General features: G+C 50.1%; 1 protein-coding gene across 1 annotated transcript in view; it reads left to right on the top strand.

Moving 5' to 3' along the window:
* Positions 1 to 17,293, top strand: part of LOC144493370 (calpain-14-like) — a 153,873-nt gene that overhangs the window by 68,015 nt on the left and 68,565 nt on the right. Inside the window, exons 9-10 of the mRNA XM_078212192.1 lie at positions 8,842 to 8,916; positions 15,173 to 15,333. Of these exons, the coding sequence (XP_078068318.1) occupies positions 8,842 to 8,916; positions 15,173 to 15,333 (236 nt within the window). The remainder of the gene's footprint in view (positions 1 to 8,841; positions 8,917 to 15,172; positions 15,334 to 17,293) is intronic.

The raw sequence follows: 17,293 nt of genomic DNA, 5'->3' as shown, positions 1-17,293 counted from the left end.
AACCGTGATAGAACCTTTCCACAACTAAGCCATCGAACTGCTGTATAATAAGGCAAGTCACCAAACTCAGAATCAGTTTCTTTCAGAAAATCACGAAACTGGCGATGATTAAGCCCGTGAGATCGAATGAAATTCACTGTTGAAACAACAGGTTTCAGAACGCAAGACATATCCACATATTTTCCGCACAATGCTTGTTGATGGATAATGCAATGCAGAAACATGGGCTTTGAGAATCCACCAACCTCACAAGTTTTTGTGATTTGTCCAACCAAACCTTTCACCCCAGACATGTTCTTTCCTCCATCAATTGTCACGCATTGCAGTTTATTCCACTCCAGGTTATATTCTAACACAGTTTTTTGCAATTCTTTGAAGATGTCTTCTCCAGTTACTGTGCTGTGCATGCTATGCACTGATGCTAATTCTTGTGTCACATTAAATTCACTGTCGACACCACGGATGAATACTAGGAGTTGTGATGTGTCAAACACATCAGTCGATTCATCAAGTGCGAGAGAATACAACTGAAAATTTCTTGCTTTGTCTGCAATTTGATGAAATATATTGCTTCCCATATCCTCAATTCTACGAGCAACAGTATTTGGCGCAAGACTGATGATTTTGAACAGATTTGCTTTCTCTGGGCATAACTCTTCCACTGCTTCCATTATACACTCTTTGATGAGACCTCCATTGGTGAATGGCTTTCCTCTTTTAGCCAACACATAAGCTAGTTTGTAACTGGCCCTGGTTCAAGCTTCATTTTCAGTTATCTTCTGCATAAAAAAAGCTTGTTGGGAAAGCAACCTGCGTTGCATTGATTCAAATTTTTCCGAACGCTGTGTTCCTGTGAATTGGGAATAACTTGGTTCATGTTTGGTCTCATGGTGCCGACGTACATTGTACTCCTTCAAAACTGCAACAGTTTTGTTGCATATGACACACAAGGCTTTATCACCTGCTTGTACAAAGAAGTACTTTACACCCCATTCTTCATTAAACAGGCGGCACTCACTGTCCACTTTTGTTTTTTCCTTCCATAACTGAATTGGTCTGAATTGCCGCCATCATTGTCATTGTTCTCTCTCATTTCAGACAGATGGAGCTTACGGATTGGATAAAGCAGCTGTCACTCAGTCAATGCAGAGCGGCAATTGGATAACAGATGTCTCCATTGCTGATTCGTTTAATAAACCGTCAGTCACAGGACGGCAGCTCTGATTGGACAATAGGCTGGGAAAGAGGGCGGGGATTCCCATGGGTCCATCAGACACCGCGCGGAGCGGCAGCAAATGTCCGGCCTGTGGCTTCCGTCCCCGCGTCCGGATCCTGAGTCAGCGGCGGGGTTCCGGACGCGGGAGTGTTTTCGGCAGCGGGAATCCCGTCCCGCCCCACTGGCCGCGGGCCAGATGTAGCCCGCTGCGGGCCGGATGTGGCCCGCGGGCCGTAGTTTGAAGACCCCTGGTCTAGATGGTAGTGGTCCATGAGGTCATAAGATATAGGAGCAGAATTAGGCCATTTGGCCCATCGAATCTGCTCTGCCATTCAATCATGGCCGATAAGTTTCCCAACCCCATTCTCCCGCCTTTTCCCCGTAACCTTTGATCCCTTTACCAATCCAAAACCTATCTATTTCTGTCTTAAATACATTCAGTGACCCGGCCTCCACAGCTTTCTGTGACAATGAATTCCACAGATTCACCACCCTCTGCCTGAAGAAATTCCTCCTCCACTCGGTTCTTAAGGGTCGTCCCTTTACTCTGAGGCTGTGCCCTTGGATCCTAATCTCTCCGCTAATGGAAACATCTTCTTCACCTCCACTCTATCCAGGCCTTTTGATGCGCATCAATTGGACACGAGGCTCAAAGCTTCGGTAAAAGAAGGCTTTTATTAACTAACAATGGAACTATCAGAACTTTAACACACTATCCCAGACTGACGAGGTCCCGCCCGAGCAGGGGGTCTTATACCTCTCCCAGGAGGCGGAGCCCGACTGGGATGTGCCACAACAGTAACAACCACAGGTGTATCAATCCCACCCTAGCCCAACAACAACATTAGTACAATCCCACAGTAACCTATATACATTCCCATAGTGCTGGCCAGCCCTGGCCCAGTACTATCCAGTGGGAACCAACGATGGTTCACCACACCTTTTGATATTCTGTAAGTTTCAATGAGATCCCCCCCTCATCCTTCTAAACTTCGAATACAGAGCCAGAGTCCTCAGACACGCACGTGTTTGGAAGGTGCTGTCTGAGGGGCCTTGCTGAGTTCCTGCAGTGCAACTTGTAGATGGTACACACCATTGCCACTGTGGGTCAGTGGTGGAGGGAATGAATGTTTAAGATGCAGAAAGCTGGGGCCGAATGACCTCCTCCTACTCCTAACTGGCACCTGTTTGTATAATATCTCCATCAACACGGATGTTCTCCACCCTTACGTGCAGAAATGTCGTTATGTTTGTCCATATTTATTGTAAAAATTGCCTCGAGCATCTATTTGATGACAAGATAATTGCTCCAGAAATATTAAATCCCGACAGGAAGGCTGAGGAGGAATAAAGGCCTTCAGGGCTGGTGCCAAACTCTTTGCTAATCCTGCAATACAAGGTTCCATATAGACCAGAATAACTGGTTCATTAATTCTCGACTGTCAATAACTATCATTAAATTGGAACTAGCACCATTGACTGTGAGATCCCCATTCTAACACCCAGTCTAATCACAGCAGTTTATCAGCCTGCAGTTAGTGATGTACCACTCCCACTCCCTATCATCCTGGTGTGCTCCATGTGCCTATCCAATAACCTATCGATTGGATAGGTAACTGGCTGTCTGATCGAAGACAGAGGGTGGTGGTGGATGGAAAATTTTCGGATTGGAGGCAGGTTGCTAGCGGAGTGCCGCAGGGATCAGTGCTTGGTCCTCTGCTCTTTGTGATTTTTATTAATGACTTAGAGGAGGGGGCTGAAGGGTGGATCAGTAAATTTGCTGATGACACCAAGATTGGTGGAGTAGTGGATGAGGTGGAGGGCTGTTGTAGGCTGCACAGAGACATAGATAGGATGCAAAGCTGGGCTGAAAAATGGCAAATGGAGTTTAACCCCGATAAATGTGAGGTGATTCATTTTGGTAGGACTAATTTAAATGTGGATTACAGGGTCAAAGGTAGGGTTCTGAAGACTGTGGAGGAACAGAGAGATCTTGGGGTCCATATCCACAGATCTCTAAAGGTTGCCACTCAAGTGGATAGAGCTGTGAAGAAGGCCTATAGTGTGTTAGCTTTTATTAACAGGGGGTTGGAGTTTAAGAGCCGTGGGGTTATGCTGCAACTGTACAGGACCTTGGTGAGACCACATTTGGAATACTGTGTGCAGTTCTGGTCACCTCACTATAAGAAGGATGTGGAAGCGCTGGAAAGAGCGCAGAGAAGATTTACCAGGATGCTGCCTGGTTTGGAGGGTAGGTCTTACGAGGAAAGGTTGAGGGAGCTAGGGCTGTTCTCTCTGGAGCGGAGGAGGCTGAGGGGAGACTTAATAGAGGTTTATAAAATGATGAAGGGGATAAATAGAGTGAACGTTCAAAGACTATTTCCTTGGGTGGATGGAGCTATTACAAGGGGGCATAACTATAGGGTTCGTGGTGGGAGATATAGGAAGGATATCAGAGGTAGGTTCTTTACGCAGAGAGTGGTTGGGGTGTGGAATGGACTGCCTGCAGTGATAGTGGAGTCGGACACTTTAGGAACATTTAAGTGGTTATTGGATAGGCACATGGAGCACACCAGGATGATAGGGAGTGGGATAGCCTGATCTTGGTTTCAGATAAAGCTCGGCACAACATCGTGGGCCGAAGGGCCTGTTCTGTGCTGTACTGTTCTATGTTCTATTTACCAGACTCCATGGCAATGAGCGATAATAACATGATGGAACTTTTTATCAAGATGCTTTGTCCTGAATGGTGTTCTTGAGTGTTGTTGGAGCTGCACTCATCCAGACAAGTAGGGAGTTTTTATACACTCGTGACTTGTGCCTTGTAGATGGTGGACGAGCTTTGGGGATTGTTCCTAGCCTCTGACCTGCTCTGATAGCCACAGTATTTATAAGGCGAGTCCAGTTCAGTTTCTGATCAATGGTAACCCCCAGGATGTTGACAATGGGGAATTCAGCAATGGTGATGCTATTGAATGTCAATGGGACATGGTTATGCTGTCTTCTTGGCGAAGGTCATTGCCAGTACTGTCTATGGCACTAATGTTATTGCCACTTATCAGCTCAAACTTGAATATTGTCCAGGTTTTGTTGCATTTGGACACGGATTGCTTCAGTATCTGAGGAGCTGTATGAGGGAAACTCCTTTCTATTCTTCCCAAAGGGTGTAAGGTGAAAGTTAATCTGCATCATCTAAGTGTTGTTATTTCTCACCATGTGGAATGAAATATGAGTGTTCACAGCTGGTTCACTAACCATTGAGGCTTAGTGTGAATTCGATGGGGCTGTGGCAGTCCCTAACCCAGTATTATGGATACTCAGCACACTGGTTGGTGAGGGATGTAAATGTTCCTATCTGCTGTGAGTAATAATGACTTGTTGCCCTCACTGTGGACAATGGAGAAAAATCTCTTCTTCCAAACCCTTCCTTCTCATCACGGCAAATCACACATCAGCCTAGATACTGTCACCGAACTAGTAACCCAGAGACACAGGATAATAGTCATGGAGTCGGGCACAATCTTACAATAGCGCCTGGGTCTCACTAATGACATGTAAATCAGGTAATTAATTAATATTTAAATTAGCTTCATGCCCTCACAAGGTCCTAAGATCGAGCCTGAGTTTTCCAGCACAGAAAGAGGCCCTTCGGCCCATCATGTTTGTGCTGGCCATCAAACACCTATCTGTCCTTATCCCATTTTCCAGCACTTGGTCCGTCGCCTTGTATGCTGTGGGGGTGACGATTCTCTCAGCCGGGAGGCATCAACAGAGGCCGTTTTGCGGGCTTCCCATTGGGTGCCCGGGCCTCTGCGCGTCTACCAGCTGAAGATTTCCAGACTAATTATCTCTGCATCGGAAATTGGCATGGAGCTGATTACAATATGGAAATCAGCATTTCAGTGTCATTTGCAGGCCCAAGACTGAAGTCTCCGGCCTGTGAGCTTCTCCGCCCCACCAGGAGTAGCTTTCTCCAGTGGGGTTTACAACAGCTTCCCACTAATGGGGAGCTGGAGACCTGAACCCGCTGGAGTGAAGGAAGGTCATGCAGGCCCCCCAGGAGATCGGGGGTAATGGAGGGGGTGCACCTGGCACTGCCCAAGGGGCACCTTGGCACTGCCCAGCAGGCATCAGGCAGTGCCAAGGGGGTGGGAGCAGAAGGGTGGGGCCGATTGTGGGTGGGGCCTATGGGGGGGCGATCAGTGGGGGTGGGGGAACCTGCTGCCACACTTCACAGGGATCACAGGCAGAGGGAGGGAGGACGGCGATCGGGGCTGGCCATCTGGGTTTGGGGTGGGGAGGGCAGATCGGGGCTGGCCATCTGGGTTTGGGGTGGGGAGGGCAGATCGGGGCTGGCCTGGAGGAGGGGTGGGAAATTGGGGCTGGCCTGGTGAGGCCTGGGAGGCCAGCGATCAGCGGGTGGGGATGGGGGGGGGCGGAGGGGGGGGGGGTGTCAGGAGGCCAGTGATGCGAGATTGCAGGGTTGGTCAGTGATCGTGAGGCCAGCAGTGCGGGGTCACTGCGCATGCGTCGATCTGTCAGAGCGGAGATCGGCAATCCACACTGACAGATCAGTACATGCACAATGACCCGCTCTGCACTCTCCAGCGGCCTCTCCAGCGGGAATGGGCCCCGCCCACTGCTTTCCAGAGTGAATCCCGCTGGGGCATTCTGCAGTGAACAGAGTGTCAGAGATTCAATCTGAGAGTCATGCCAAACAAATCAGCGGGAGTTTCTCCCGTTTTCACACAAATTTGACACTTTGAATTTTTTTGGTGCTAAATGCTTCTTAAATATTGTGAGGGTTCCTGCCTCTACCACCCTTTCAGACCATGAGTTCCAGATTCCCACCACCCGCTGGGTGAAGAAGTTTTTCCTCAAATCCCCTCTCAATCTCCTAGCCCTGACCCTTAAATCTATGCCCCCTGTTTATTGAGCCCTTTACTAAGGGAAACAGTTTCTTCCTACCTACTCTATTTATGTCCCTCATAATTTTGTACACCTCGATGAGGACCCCTCAGCTTTCTTTGCTGTAAGGAAACAACCCCAGCCTAACCAGCATCTCTCCATAGCTGAAGCACTCCAGCCCAAGCGACATCATAGTGAATCTCCTCTGCACCCTTTCTAGTGCAATCATATCCTTCCTATAATATGGTGACAAGAACTGCACACAGTACTCTAGCTATAGCCTAAGGAGCATTTTATACAGCTCCATTGTAATATCTCTCCTCTTATATTCTATACCTCGGCTAACAAAAGCAAGTATCCCATTTGCCTTCTTAACCACCTTATCTACCCGTCCTGCTACTTTCAGGGATCCTTGGACATGCACCCCAAGGTCTCTCTGGTCCTCTGTACTCCCTAGCATCCCACCATTCATTGTATTTTCCCTTGCCTTGTTCTTCCTCACAAAGTGCATAACCTCACGCTTTTCAGGGTTTAACTTGGTTTGATTTATTATTGTCACGTGTATTAGTATACAGTGAAAAGTATTGTTTCTTGCGCGCTACACAGACAAGGCATACCGTTCATAGAGACGGAAAGGAGAGAGCGCAGAATGTAGTGTTACAGTCATAGCTAGGGTGTAGAGAAAGATCAACTTAATGCAATGAAAGTCCATTCAAAAGTCTGACAGCAGCAGGGAAGAAGCTGTTCTTGAGTCGGTTGGTACGTGACCTCAGACTTTTGTATCTTTTTCCTGACGGAAGAAAGTGGAAGAGAGAATGTCCGGGGTGCGTGGGGTCCTTGTTTATAGAAACATAGAAAAACTACAGAACAAAACAGGCCCTTCGGCCCCACAAGTTGTGCCGAACATATCCCTACCTTTTAGGCCTACCTATAATCCTCCATCCTATTAAGTCCCATGCACTCATCCAGGAGTCTCTTAAAAGACCCTACTGAGTTTGCCTCCACCACCACTGACGGCAGCCGATTCCACTCGCCCACCACCCTCTGTGTGAAAAACTTCACCCTAACATTTCCCCTGTACCTACCCCCCAGCACCTTAAACCTGTATCCTCTTGTAGCAGCCATTTCCACCCTGGGAAAAAGCCTCTGAGAGTCCACCCGATCTATGCCTCTTATGCTGGCTGCTTTCCCCAGGCAGTGGGAAGTGTAGACGATGTTAAAAGGGTTAAAAGCTCTGCGGGTTAGAATCCCACCACGACAGATGGTGACACTTGAATTCCACAAAAATCTGCAATTAAAAGTCTCATGACCCTCGTCAGACCCCACTTGGAATACTGTGCTCAGTTCTGGTCGCCTCATTACAGGAAGGATGTGGAAAAGATTGAAAGGGTGCAGAGGAGATTTACAAGGATGTTGCCTGGATTGAGTGGCATGCCTTATGAGGATAGGCTGAGGGAGCTCGGTCTTTTCTCCTTGGAGAGACGAAGGATGAGAGGAGACCTAATAGAAGTATATAAGATGTTGAGAGGCATAGATCGGGTGGACTCTCGGAGGCTTTTTCCCAGGGTGGAAATGTCTGCTACGAGAGGACACAGGTTTAAGGTGCTGGGGGGTAGGTACAGGGGAAATGTTAGGGTGAAGTTTTTCACACAGAGGGTGGTGGGCGAGTGGAATTGGCTGCGTCAGTGGTGGTGGAGGCAAACTCAATACGGTCTTTTAAGAGACTCCTGGATGAGTACATGGAGCGTAATAGGATGGAGGGTTATAGGTAGGTCTAGAAGGTAGGGATGTGTTCAGCACAACTTGTGGGCCGAAGGGCCTGTTTGTGCTGTAGTTTTTCTATGTTTCTATATGTTTCTATGATGACCATTGTCGATTGTTGGAAAAACCCACCTGGGTCAGTAATGTCCTTTAGGGAAGGAAATCTGCCGTCCTTACCCGGTCTGGCCTACATGTGACTCCAGAGCCACAGCAATGTGGTTGACTCTGAAATAGCTCACAAACCAGTCAGTTCAAGGTATGTTTATCACAGGAAAACCTCCCCAGGAGAGTTCTCAGAGACTGAGTCGGAGCAGCTCGGTCAAGGAGTTAGGGTGTCAGGAGATTCTTAAAGGATAGTAGGGAGGTGATGGGGATTCCATCACCCAACTGATAACTTAGTGATATGATCCAGTCCTGTCTCTGAGTCAATGGGTCATAGGTAAAGAAGCACTTCAGAGAAGTGAGTACAGGATGCAGGCTAACCCTCCAGTGCCGTCCTGTGGGAATGCTGCACTGTTAAAAAGGCTGTCATTTAGACAAGGCTAAAGTGAGCTCCTGTCTCTGGTTCATGCAGCGATGAAAGATCTGATTATTCACAGGGTTTAATCCAGAAGGACTGGCCAACATTCCTCCCTCAAGCAGCAAAACTGAAACCAATTAACTGGTCCTCCATTGCTGTTTGTGCGATCCTGATTGTGTAGAATGCATCTCACAACATGAGAGAGGGTGGCACCCCCCTGGTGAGGCACTGTATCCAAAACAGTCTCTCTTTATAAGTGCTCTAGGTATTTGATTTTAAAAATGCCGATAATAATATCATTACCATAAAATTAACAGAAAACTGTGAGTGTTTCACACTAATTGGAGTTTGACTCACTCAGCCGAAGGTGGGAATTCACTGGGATTCGAGTTCGCTGTGGTGATTGCTGTTCCTATTTCCATGTGTTACAAAACAGGTCTCCGGAGTGGAACCGGATTGATCCTAGAATCAAGGATAATCTCCTGATAAATCGGGAAGATGGAGAGTTCTGGTAAGAAAAATGTAATAAAAATATTCCCTGATGGAACTTCACTCCCTGTGTACAGATCCCAGGATCACACTCTGATCCCCCACTGCCTGTGTACAGATCCCAGGATCACACTCTGATCCCCCACTCCCTGTGTACAGATCCCAGGATCACACTCTGATCCCCCACTCCCTGTGTACAGATCCCAGGATCACACTCTGATCCCCCACTGCCTGTGTACAGATCCCAGGATCACACTCTGATCCCCCACTGCCTGTGTACAGATCCCAGGATCACACTCTGATCCCCCACTCCCTGTGTACAGATCCCAGGATCAGATCCCCCACGCCCTGTGTACAGATCCCAGGATCAGATCCCACACTGCCTGTGTACAGATCCCAGGATCAGATCCCCCCACACCCTGTGTACAGATCCCAGGATCACACTCTGATCCCCCACTCCCTGTGTACAGATCCCAGGATCAGATCCCGCACTGCCTGTGTACAGATCCCAGGATCACACTCTGATCCCGCACTGCCTGTGTACAGATCCCAGAATCAGATCCCCCACGCCCTGTGTACAGATCCCAGGATCAAATCCCGCACTGCCTGTGTACAGATCCCAGGATCAGATCCCCCACTCCCTGTGTACAGATCCCAGGATCACACTCAGATCCCCCACGCCCTGTGTACAGATCCCAGGATCAGATCCCGCACTCCCTGTGTACAGATCCCAGGATCAGATCCCCCACGCCCTGTGTACAGATCCCAGAATCAGATCCCCCACGCCCTGTGTACAGATCCCAGGATCAAATCCCGCACTGCCTGTGTACAGATCCCAGGATCAGATCCCCCACTCCCTGTGTACAGATCCCAGGATTACACTCAGATCCCCCACGCCCTGTGTACAGATCCCAGGATCAGATCCCGCACTCCCTGTGTACAGATCCCAGGATCAGATCCCCCACTCCCTGTGTACAGATCCCAGGATCAGATCCCCCACTCCCTGTGTACAGATCCCAGGATCAGATCCCCCACGCCCTGTGTACAGATCCCAGGATCAGATCCCCCACTCCCTGTGTACAGATCCCAGGATCAGATCCCCCACTGCCTGTGTACAGATCCGAGGATCAGATCCCCCACTCCCTGTGTACAGATCCCAGGATCAGATCCCCCCACACCCTGTGTACAGATCCCAGGATCAGATCCCCCACTCCCTGTGTACAGATCCCAGGATCAGATCCCCCACTGCCTGTGTACAGATCCCAGGATCAGATCCCCCACACCCTGTGTACAGATCCCAGGATCAGATCCCCCACTCCCTGTGTACAGATCCCAGGATCAGATCCCCCACTCCCTGTGTACAGATCCCAGGATCAGATCCCCCACTCCCTGTGTACAGATCCCAGGATCAGATCCCCCACTCCCTGTGTACAGATCCCAGGATCAGATCCCCCCACACCCTGTGTACAGATCCCAGGATCAGATCCCCCACTCCCTGTGTACAGATCCCAGGATCAGATCCCCCACTGCCTGTGTACAGATCCCAGGATCAGATCCCCCACTGCCTGTGTACAGATCCGAGGATCAGATCCCCCACTCCCTGTGTACAGATCCCAGGATCAGATCCCCCACTCCCTGTGTACAGATCTCAGGATCAGATCCCCCACGCCCTGTGTACAGATCCCAGGATCAGATCCCCCACTCCCTGTGTACAGATCCCAGGATCAGATCCCCCACTGCCTGTGTACAGATGCCAGGATCAGATCCCCCACTGCCTGTGTACAGATCCCAGGATCAGATCCCCCACTCCCTGTGTACAGATCCCAGGATCAGATCCCCCACTGCCTGTATACAGATCCCAGGATCACACTCTGATCCCCCACTCCCTGTGTACAGATCCCAGGATCAATTCCCCCACTGCCTGTGTACAGATCCCAGGATCAGATCCCGCACTGCCTGTGTACAGATCCCATGATCACACTCTGATCCCGCACTCCCTGTGTACAGATCCCAGGATCAGATCCCCCACTCCCTGTGTACAGATCCCAGGATCAGATCCCCCACTCCCTGTGTACAGATCCCAGGATCACACTCAGATCCCCCACGCCCTGTGTACAGATCCCAGGATCAGATCCCCCACTCCCTGTGTACAGATCCCAGGATCTGATCCCCCACTCCCTGTGTACAGATCCCAGGATCTGATCCCTCGCTCCATGTGTACAGATCCCAGGATCAGATCCCCCACTCCCTGTGTACAGATCCCAGGATCAGATCCCCCACTCCCTGTGTACAGATCCCAGGATCAGATCCCCCACTCCCTGTGTACAGATCCCAGGATCTGATCCCCCACGCCCTGTGTACAGATCCCAGGATCAGATCCCCCACTCCCTGTGTACAGATCCCAGGATCTGATCCCCCACTCCCTGTGTACAGATCCCAGGATCTGATCCCTCGCTCCATGTGTACAGATCCCAGGATCAGATCCCCCACTCCCTGTGTACAGATCCCAGGATCAGATCCCCCACTCCCTGTGTACAGATCCCAGGATCAGATCCCCCACTCCCTGTGTACAGATCCCAGGATCAGATCCCCCACTCCCTGTGTACAGATCCCAGGATCTGATCCCCCACTGCCTGTGTACAGATCCCAGGATCTGATCCCTCGCTCCATGTGTACAGATCCCAGGATCTGATCCCTCGCTCCATGTGTACAGATCCCAGGATCTGATCCCTCGCTCCATGTGTACAGATCCCAGGATCGCACCCTGATTCCCCCAACAATCATGTACATTTATATAGCATATTTAACTTGGTAAAATGTGTCACGACAGGCGGGTATATAAAACAACATTTACACATTGGAAAATATTCAGGAAAAAGCTCGGTCTCGAAGTGACTTCGAAGGGGACCCTGAAAGGAGGAAGTGAGGTGGAGAGACAGAGAGAGAAAGAGAAAATGCTGGAAAATCTGTCGTTCTGACAGCATCTGTGGAGAAAGAACCAAAGTGAATGTTTAAAAAGAATCGAATGGAATCGCTGTGCGAACTCTATTCTCTCTCCTCACTTGCTGTCGGATCTAGTGAGACTTTGCAGCATTCTGTTTTTATTTCAGATTTCCAGTATCCGCAGTATTTTTGTTTTCACCATTAGTGAGGCAGAGAGGAATTCCAGAGCCGGGGGTCTCGACAGCTGAATGCATGCCCATCAATGGTGAGACCAGAAATAGGGAACAGCAGATATGTCAAAGGGTGTGGAACTGGGGGAGATTACAGAGATAGGGAGGGATGTGGGGATTGGAGGAGATTACAGAGATAGGGAGGGATGTGGGGCTGGAGGAGATTACAGAGATAGGGAGGGATGTGGGGATTGGAGGAGATTACAGAGATAGGGAGGGATGTGGGGATTGGAGGAGATTACAGAGATAGGGAGGGATGTGGGGACTGGAGGAGATTACAGAGATAGGGAGGGATGTGGGGCTGGAGGTGATTACAGAGATAGGGAGGGATGTGGGACTGGAGGAGATTACAGAGATAGGGAGGGATGTGGGGCTGGAGGGGATTACAGAGATAGGGAGGGATGTGGGGCTGGAGGAGATTACAGAGATAGGGAGGGATGTGGGGATTGGAGGGGATTACAGAGATAGGGAGGGATGTGGGGCTGTAGGAGATTACAGAGATAGGGAGGGATGTGGGGCTGGAGGAGATTACAGAGATAGGGAGGGATGTGGGGCTGGAGGTGATTACAGAGATAGGGAGGGATGTGGGACTGGAGGAGATTACAGAGATAGGGAGGGATGTGGGGCTGGAGGAGATTACAGAGATAGGGAGGGATGTGGGGATTGGAGGAGATTACAGAGATAGGGAGGGATGTGGGGATTGGAGGAGATTACAGAGATAGGGAGGGATGTGGGGCTGGAGGAGATTACAGAGATAGGGAGGGATGTGGGATTGGAGGAGATTACAGAGATAGGGATGGATGTGGGGCTGGAGGAGATTACAGAGATAGGGAGGGATGTGGGGCTGGAGGAGATTACAGAGATAGGGAGGGATGTGGGGACTGGAGGAATTACAGAGATAGGGAGGGATGTGGGGACTGGAGGAGATTACAGAGATAGGGGGGTATGTGGGACTGGAGGAGATTACAGAGAAAAGGAGGGGATGTGGGGATTGGAGGAGATTACAGAGATAGGGAGGGATGTGGGACTGGAGGAGATTACAGAGATAGGGAGGGATGTGGGACTGGAGGAGATTACAGAGATAGGGAGGGATGTGGGGCTGGAGGAGATTACAGAGATAGGGAGGGATGTGGGACTGGAGGAGATTACAGAGATAGGGAGGGATGTGGGGCTGGAGGAGATTACAGAGAGAGGAAGGGATGTGGGGATTGGAGGAGATTACAGAGATAGGGAGGGATGTGGGGCTGGAGGAGATTACAGAGATAGGGAGGGATGTGGGGACTGGAGGAGATTACAGAGATAGGGAGGGATGTGGGACGGGAGGAGAGTACAGAGATAGGGAGGGATGTGGGGCTGGAGGAGATTACAGAGATAGTGAGGGATGTGGGGCTGGAGGAGATTACAGAAATAGGGAGGGATGTGGGGCTGGAGGGGATTACAGAGATAGGGAGGGATGTGGGGCTGGAGGAGATTACAGAGAAAAGGAGGGGATGTGGGGATTGGAGGGGTTACAGAGATTGGGAGGGATGTGGGGCTGGAGGAGATTACAGAGATAGGGAGGGATGTGGGGCTGGAGGAGATTACCGAGATAGGGAGGGATGTGGGGCTGGAGGAGGTTACAAAGAAAAGGAGGGGATGTGGGGATTGGAGGAGATTACAGAGATAGGGAGGGATGTGGGGCTGGAGGAGATTACAGAGATAGGGAAGGATGTGGGACTGGAGGAGATTACAGAGATAGGGAGGGATGTGGGGCTGGAGGAGATTACAGAGATAGGGAGGGATGTGGGGCTGGAGGAGATTACAGAGATAGGGAAGGATGTGGGACTGGAGGGGATTATATAGATAGGGAGGGATGTGGGATTGGAGGGGTTACAGAGATAGGGAGGGATGTGGGATTGGAGGAGATTACAGAGATAGGGAGGGATGTGGGGCTGGAGGAGATTACAGAGATAGGGAGGGATGTGGGGCTGGAGGAGATTACAGAGATAGGGAGGGATGTGAGGCTGGGTGGATTACAGAGATAGGGAGGGATGTGGGACTGGAGGAGATTACAGAGATAGGGAGGGATGTGCGGCTGGGTGGATTACAGAGATAGGGAGGGATGTGGGGCTGGAGGAGATTACAGAGATAGGGAGGGATGTGGGAGTGGAGGAGATTACAGAGATAGGGAGGGATGTGGGACTGGAGGAGATTACAGAGATAGGGAGGGATGTGAGGCTGGAGGAGATTACAGAGATAGGGAGGGATGTGGGGCTGGAGGAGATTACAGAGATAGGGAGGGATGTGGGACTGGAGGGGATTATATAGATAGGGAGGGATGTGGGATTGGAGGGGTTACAGAGATAGGGAGGGATGTGGGCTTGGAGAAGATTACAGAGATAGGGAGGGATGTGGGGATTGGAGGAGATTACAGAGATAGGGAGGGATGTGGGACTGGAGGAGATTACAGAGATAGGGAGGGATGTGGGGATTGGAGGAGATTACAGAGATAGGGAGGGATGTGGGACTGGAGGAGATTACAGAGATAGGGAGGGATGTGGGGCTGGAGGAGATTACAGAGAGAGGAAGGGATGTGGGGCTGGAGGGGATTACAGAGATAGGGAGGGGGCAAAGCCATGGTGTGATTTGAAAACAAGGATGGGAATTTTAAAATCAAGTTATTGTCAGACTGAGAGTGAATGTGGGTCAGAGCGTCCAGTTATTACATAGGCAGCTGAGTCTGAGTGGGCTGAATTTCTGGGGTGGGAGTTGGGCCACGAACAGACAGGAGAGAGTGAGGATGAGTTAGAGCTGGAGGAAGCTGGCTCTGAGAGATTGGTGTCGGAGTTGGGACACAAACAGACAGGAGAGAGGGAGAGTGGGAGATGCAGGAAGCTGGCTCTGAGAGATTGGTGTAGGCCTCAGGCTCCTGAGGAGCAGGTTCCAGTCACTGAGCTGGCTGAACTCTGTCTGATCTTTCTGCTGAGGATGTTGTTGAGCCAGTGGATGGGGGAGCAGGAGGAGAATATATTTCCCGAAAGAATTTGATTAGCACCAGCGAGAGGCTCACTCTCTTTCTTCCTGCATTAGAAATCCGAATGTGTGTACTTTCTGTCCTCTCCACAGGATGGCAATGCAGGACTTTAAGATAAACTTCAAATCCCTGGTCATTTGTGATTTAACGCCTGACTTCCTGAAAGGTGCAGACGGGCAGAAATGGGCCCTGTCAGTTCACCATGGTAGCTGGCGTAAAGGACACAGTGCAGGAGGCCCGATGGACAATAAAGGTAAGACCATTCACTCCCTGACCCTGAGGACCTGTGGGGTCATGTGAGAAATGCAGAGCCAACCATCACCAAAACAACCATCACCACAACAACCATCACCATAACAACCACCGTCATCATAACAACCAACACCATAACAACCATCACCATAACAACCACCGTCACCATAACAACCATCACCGTAGCCACCGTCACCATAACTACTATCACCATAACTACCACCATCACCATAACAACAATCACCATAACCAATGTCACCTTAACTACTGTCACTATAACTGCCATCACCATAACTACGACCATCACCATAACAACCATCACCATAACCAATGTCACCATAACAAATGTGGGGTAATGCATTTTGGAAGGTCTAATACAGATAGGGAATATACAGTAAATGGCAGAACGCTTCAGAGTATTGATAGGCAGAGGGATCTGGGTGTACAGGTACACAGGTCACTGAAAGTGGCAGTGCAGGTGGAGAAGGTAGTCAAGAAGGTATGCGGCATGCTTGGCTTCATCGGCCGGGGTATTGAGTTTAAGAATTGTCAAGTCATGTTGCAGCTTTATAGAATCTTAGTTAGGCCGCACTTGGAATACAGTGTTCAATTCTAGTCGCCACACTACCAGAAGGATGTGGAGGCTTTGGAGAGGGTACAGAAAAGATTTACCAGGATGTTGCCTGGTATGGAGGGCATTAGCTATGAGGAGAGGTTGGAGAAACTTGGTCTGTTCTCATGGAACGACGGAGGTTGAGGAGCGACTTGATAGAAGTCTACAAGATTATGAGAGGCATGGACTGAGTGGATAGTCAGAAGCTTTTTCCCAGGGTGGAAGAGCCAATTACTAGGGGGCACAGGTTTAAGGTGTGAGGGGCAAGGTTTAAAGGAGATGTACGAGGCAGATTTTTTACACAGAGTGGTGGGTGCCTGGAACTCGTTGCCGGGGGAGGTAGTGGAAACAGATATGTTAGTGAGTGTTAAGGGGCATCTTGATAAGTACATGAATAGGATGGGAATAGAGGGATATGGTCCCCGGAAGGATAGGGGGTTTTAGTTAAATCGGGCAGCATGGTCGGTGCAGGCTTGGAGGATCGAAGGGCCTGTTCCTGTGCTGTAATTTTCTTTGTTCTTTGTTCTTATAATAACCATCACCATAACTACCACTGTCACCATAACTACCGTCACCATAACTACCATCACCATAACTACCAATTTTGCCATCTCCATAAATACCATCACTATGACTACCATCATCGCCTTCACCATATCGACCATCAGCAGTGGTGTTGATTGCGGGATATACATTTCTATCAATCTATATATTTATCGGGCCAGATTAATGTGGAGAGCCCCTCACTGCTCTTCTGTGAGCTCTTGTTTTGCTGTTTTTTATGTCCAGCTAAAGAGCAGATTGGGCCTTGGTTTAAGCTGCATCTAACAGAGAACACGCCTGACAGTGCAGCACTCCCTCAGCACTGACCCTCTGACAGTGCGGCACTCCCTCAGCACTGACCCTCTGACAGTGCAGCACTCCCTCAGCACTGACCCTCTGACAGTGCGGCACTCCCTCAGTACTGACCCTCTGACAGTGCAGCACTCCCTCAGCACTGACCCTCTGACAGTGCAGCACTCCCTCAGCACTGACCCTCTGACAGTGCGGCACTCCCTCAGTACTGACCCTCTGACAGTGCAGCACTCCCTCAGCACTGACCCTCTGACAGTGCAGCACTCCCTCAGCACTGACCCTCTGACAGTGCAGCACTCCCTCAGCACTGACCCTCTGACAGTGCGGCACTCCCTCAGCACTGACCCTCTGACAGTGCAGCACTCCCTCAGCACTGACCCTCTGACAGTGCAGCACTCCCTCAGCACTGACCCTCTGACAGTGCAGCACTCCCTCAGCACTGACCCTCTGACAGTGCAGCACTCCCTCAGTACTGACCCTCTGACAGTGCGGC

Source organism: Mustelus asterias, chromosome 5, assembly GCF_964213995.1.
Source record: "Mustelus asterias chromosome 5, sMusAst1.hap1.1, whole genome shotgun sequence".
Lineage (NCBI taxonomy): Eukaryota > Metazoa > Chordata > Chondrichthyes > Carcharhiniformes > Triakidae > Mustelus > Mustelus asterias.
This window is presented reverse-complemented; position numbering and strand designations above follow the sequence as displayed.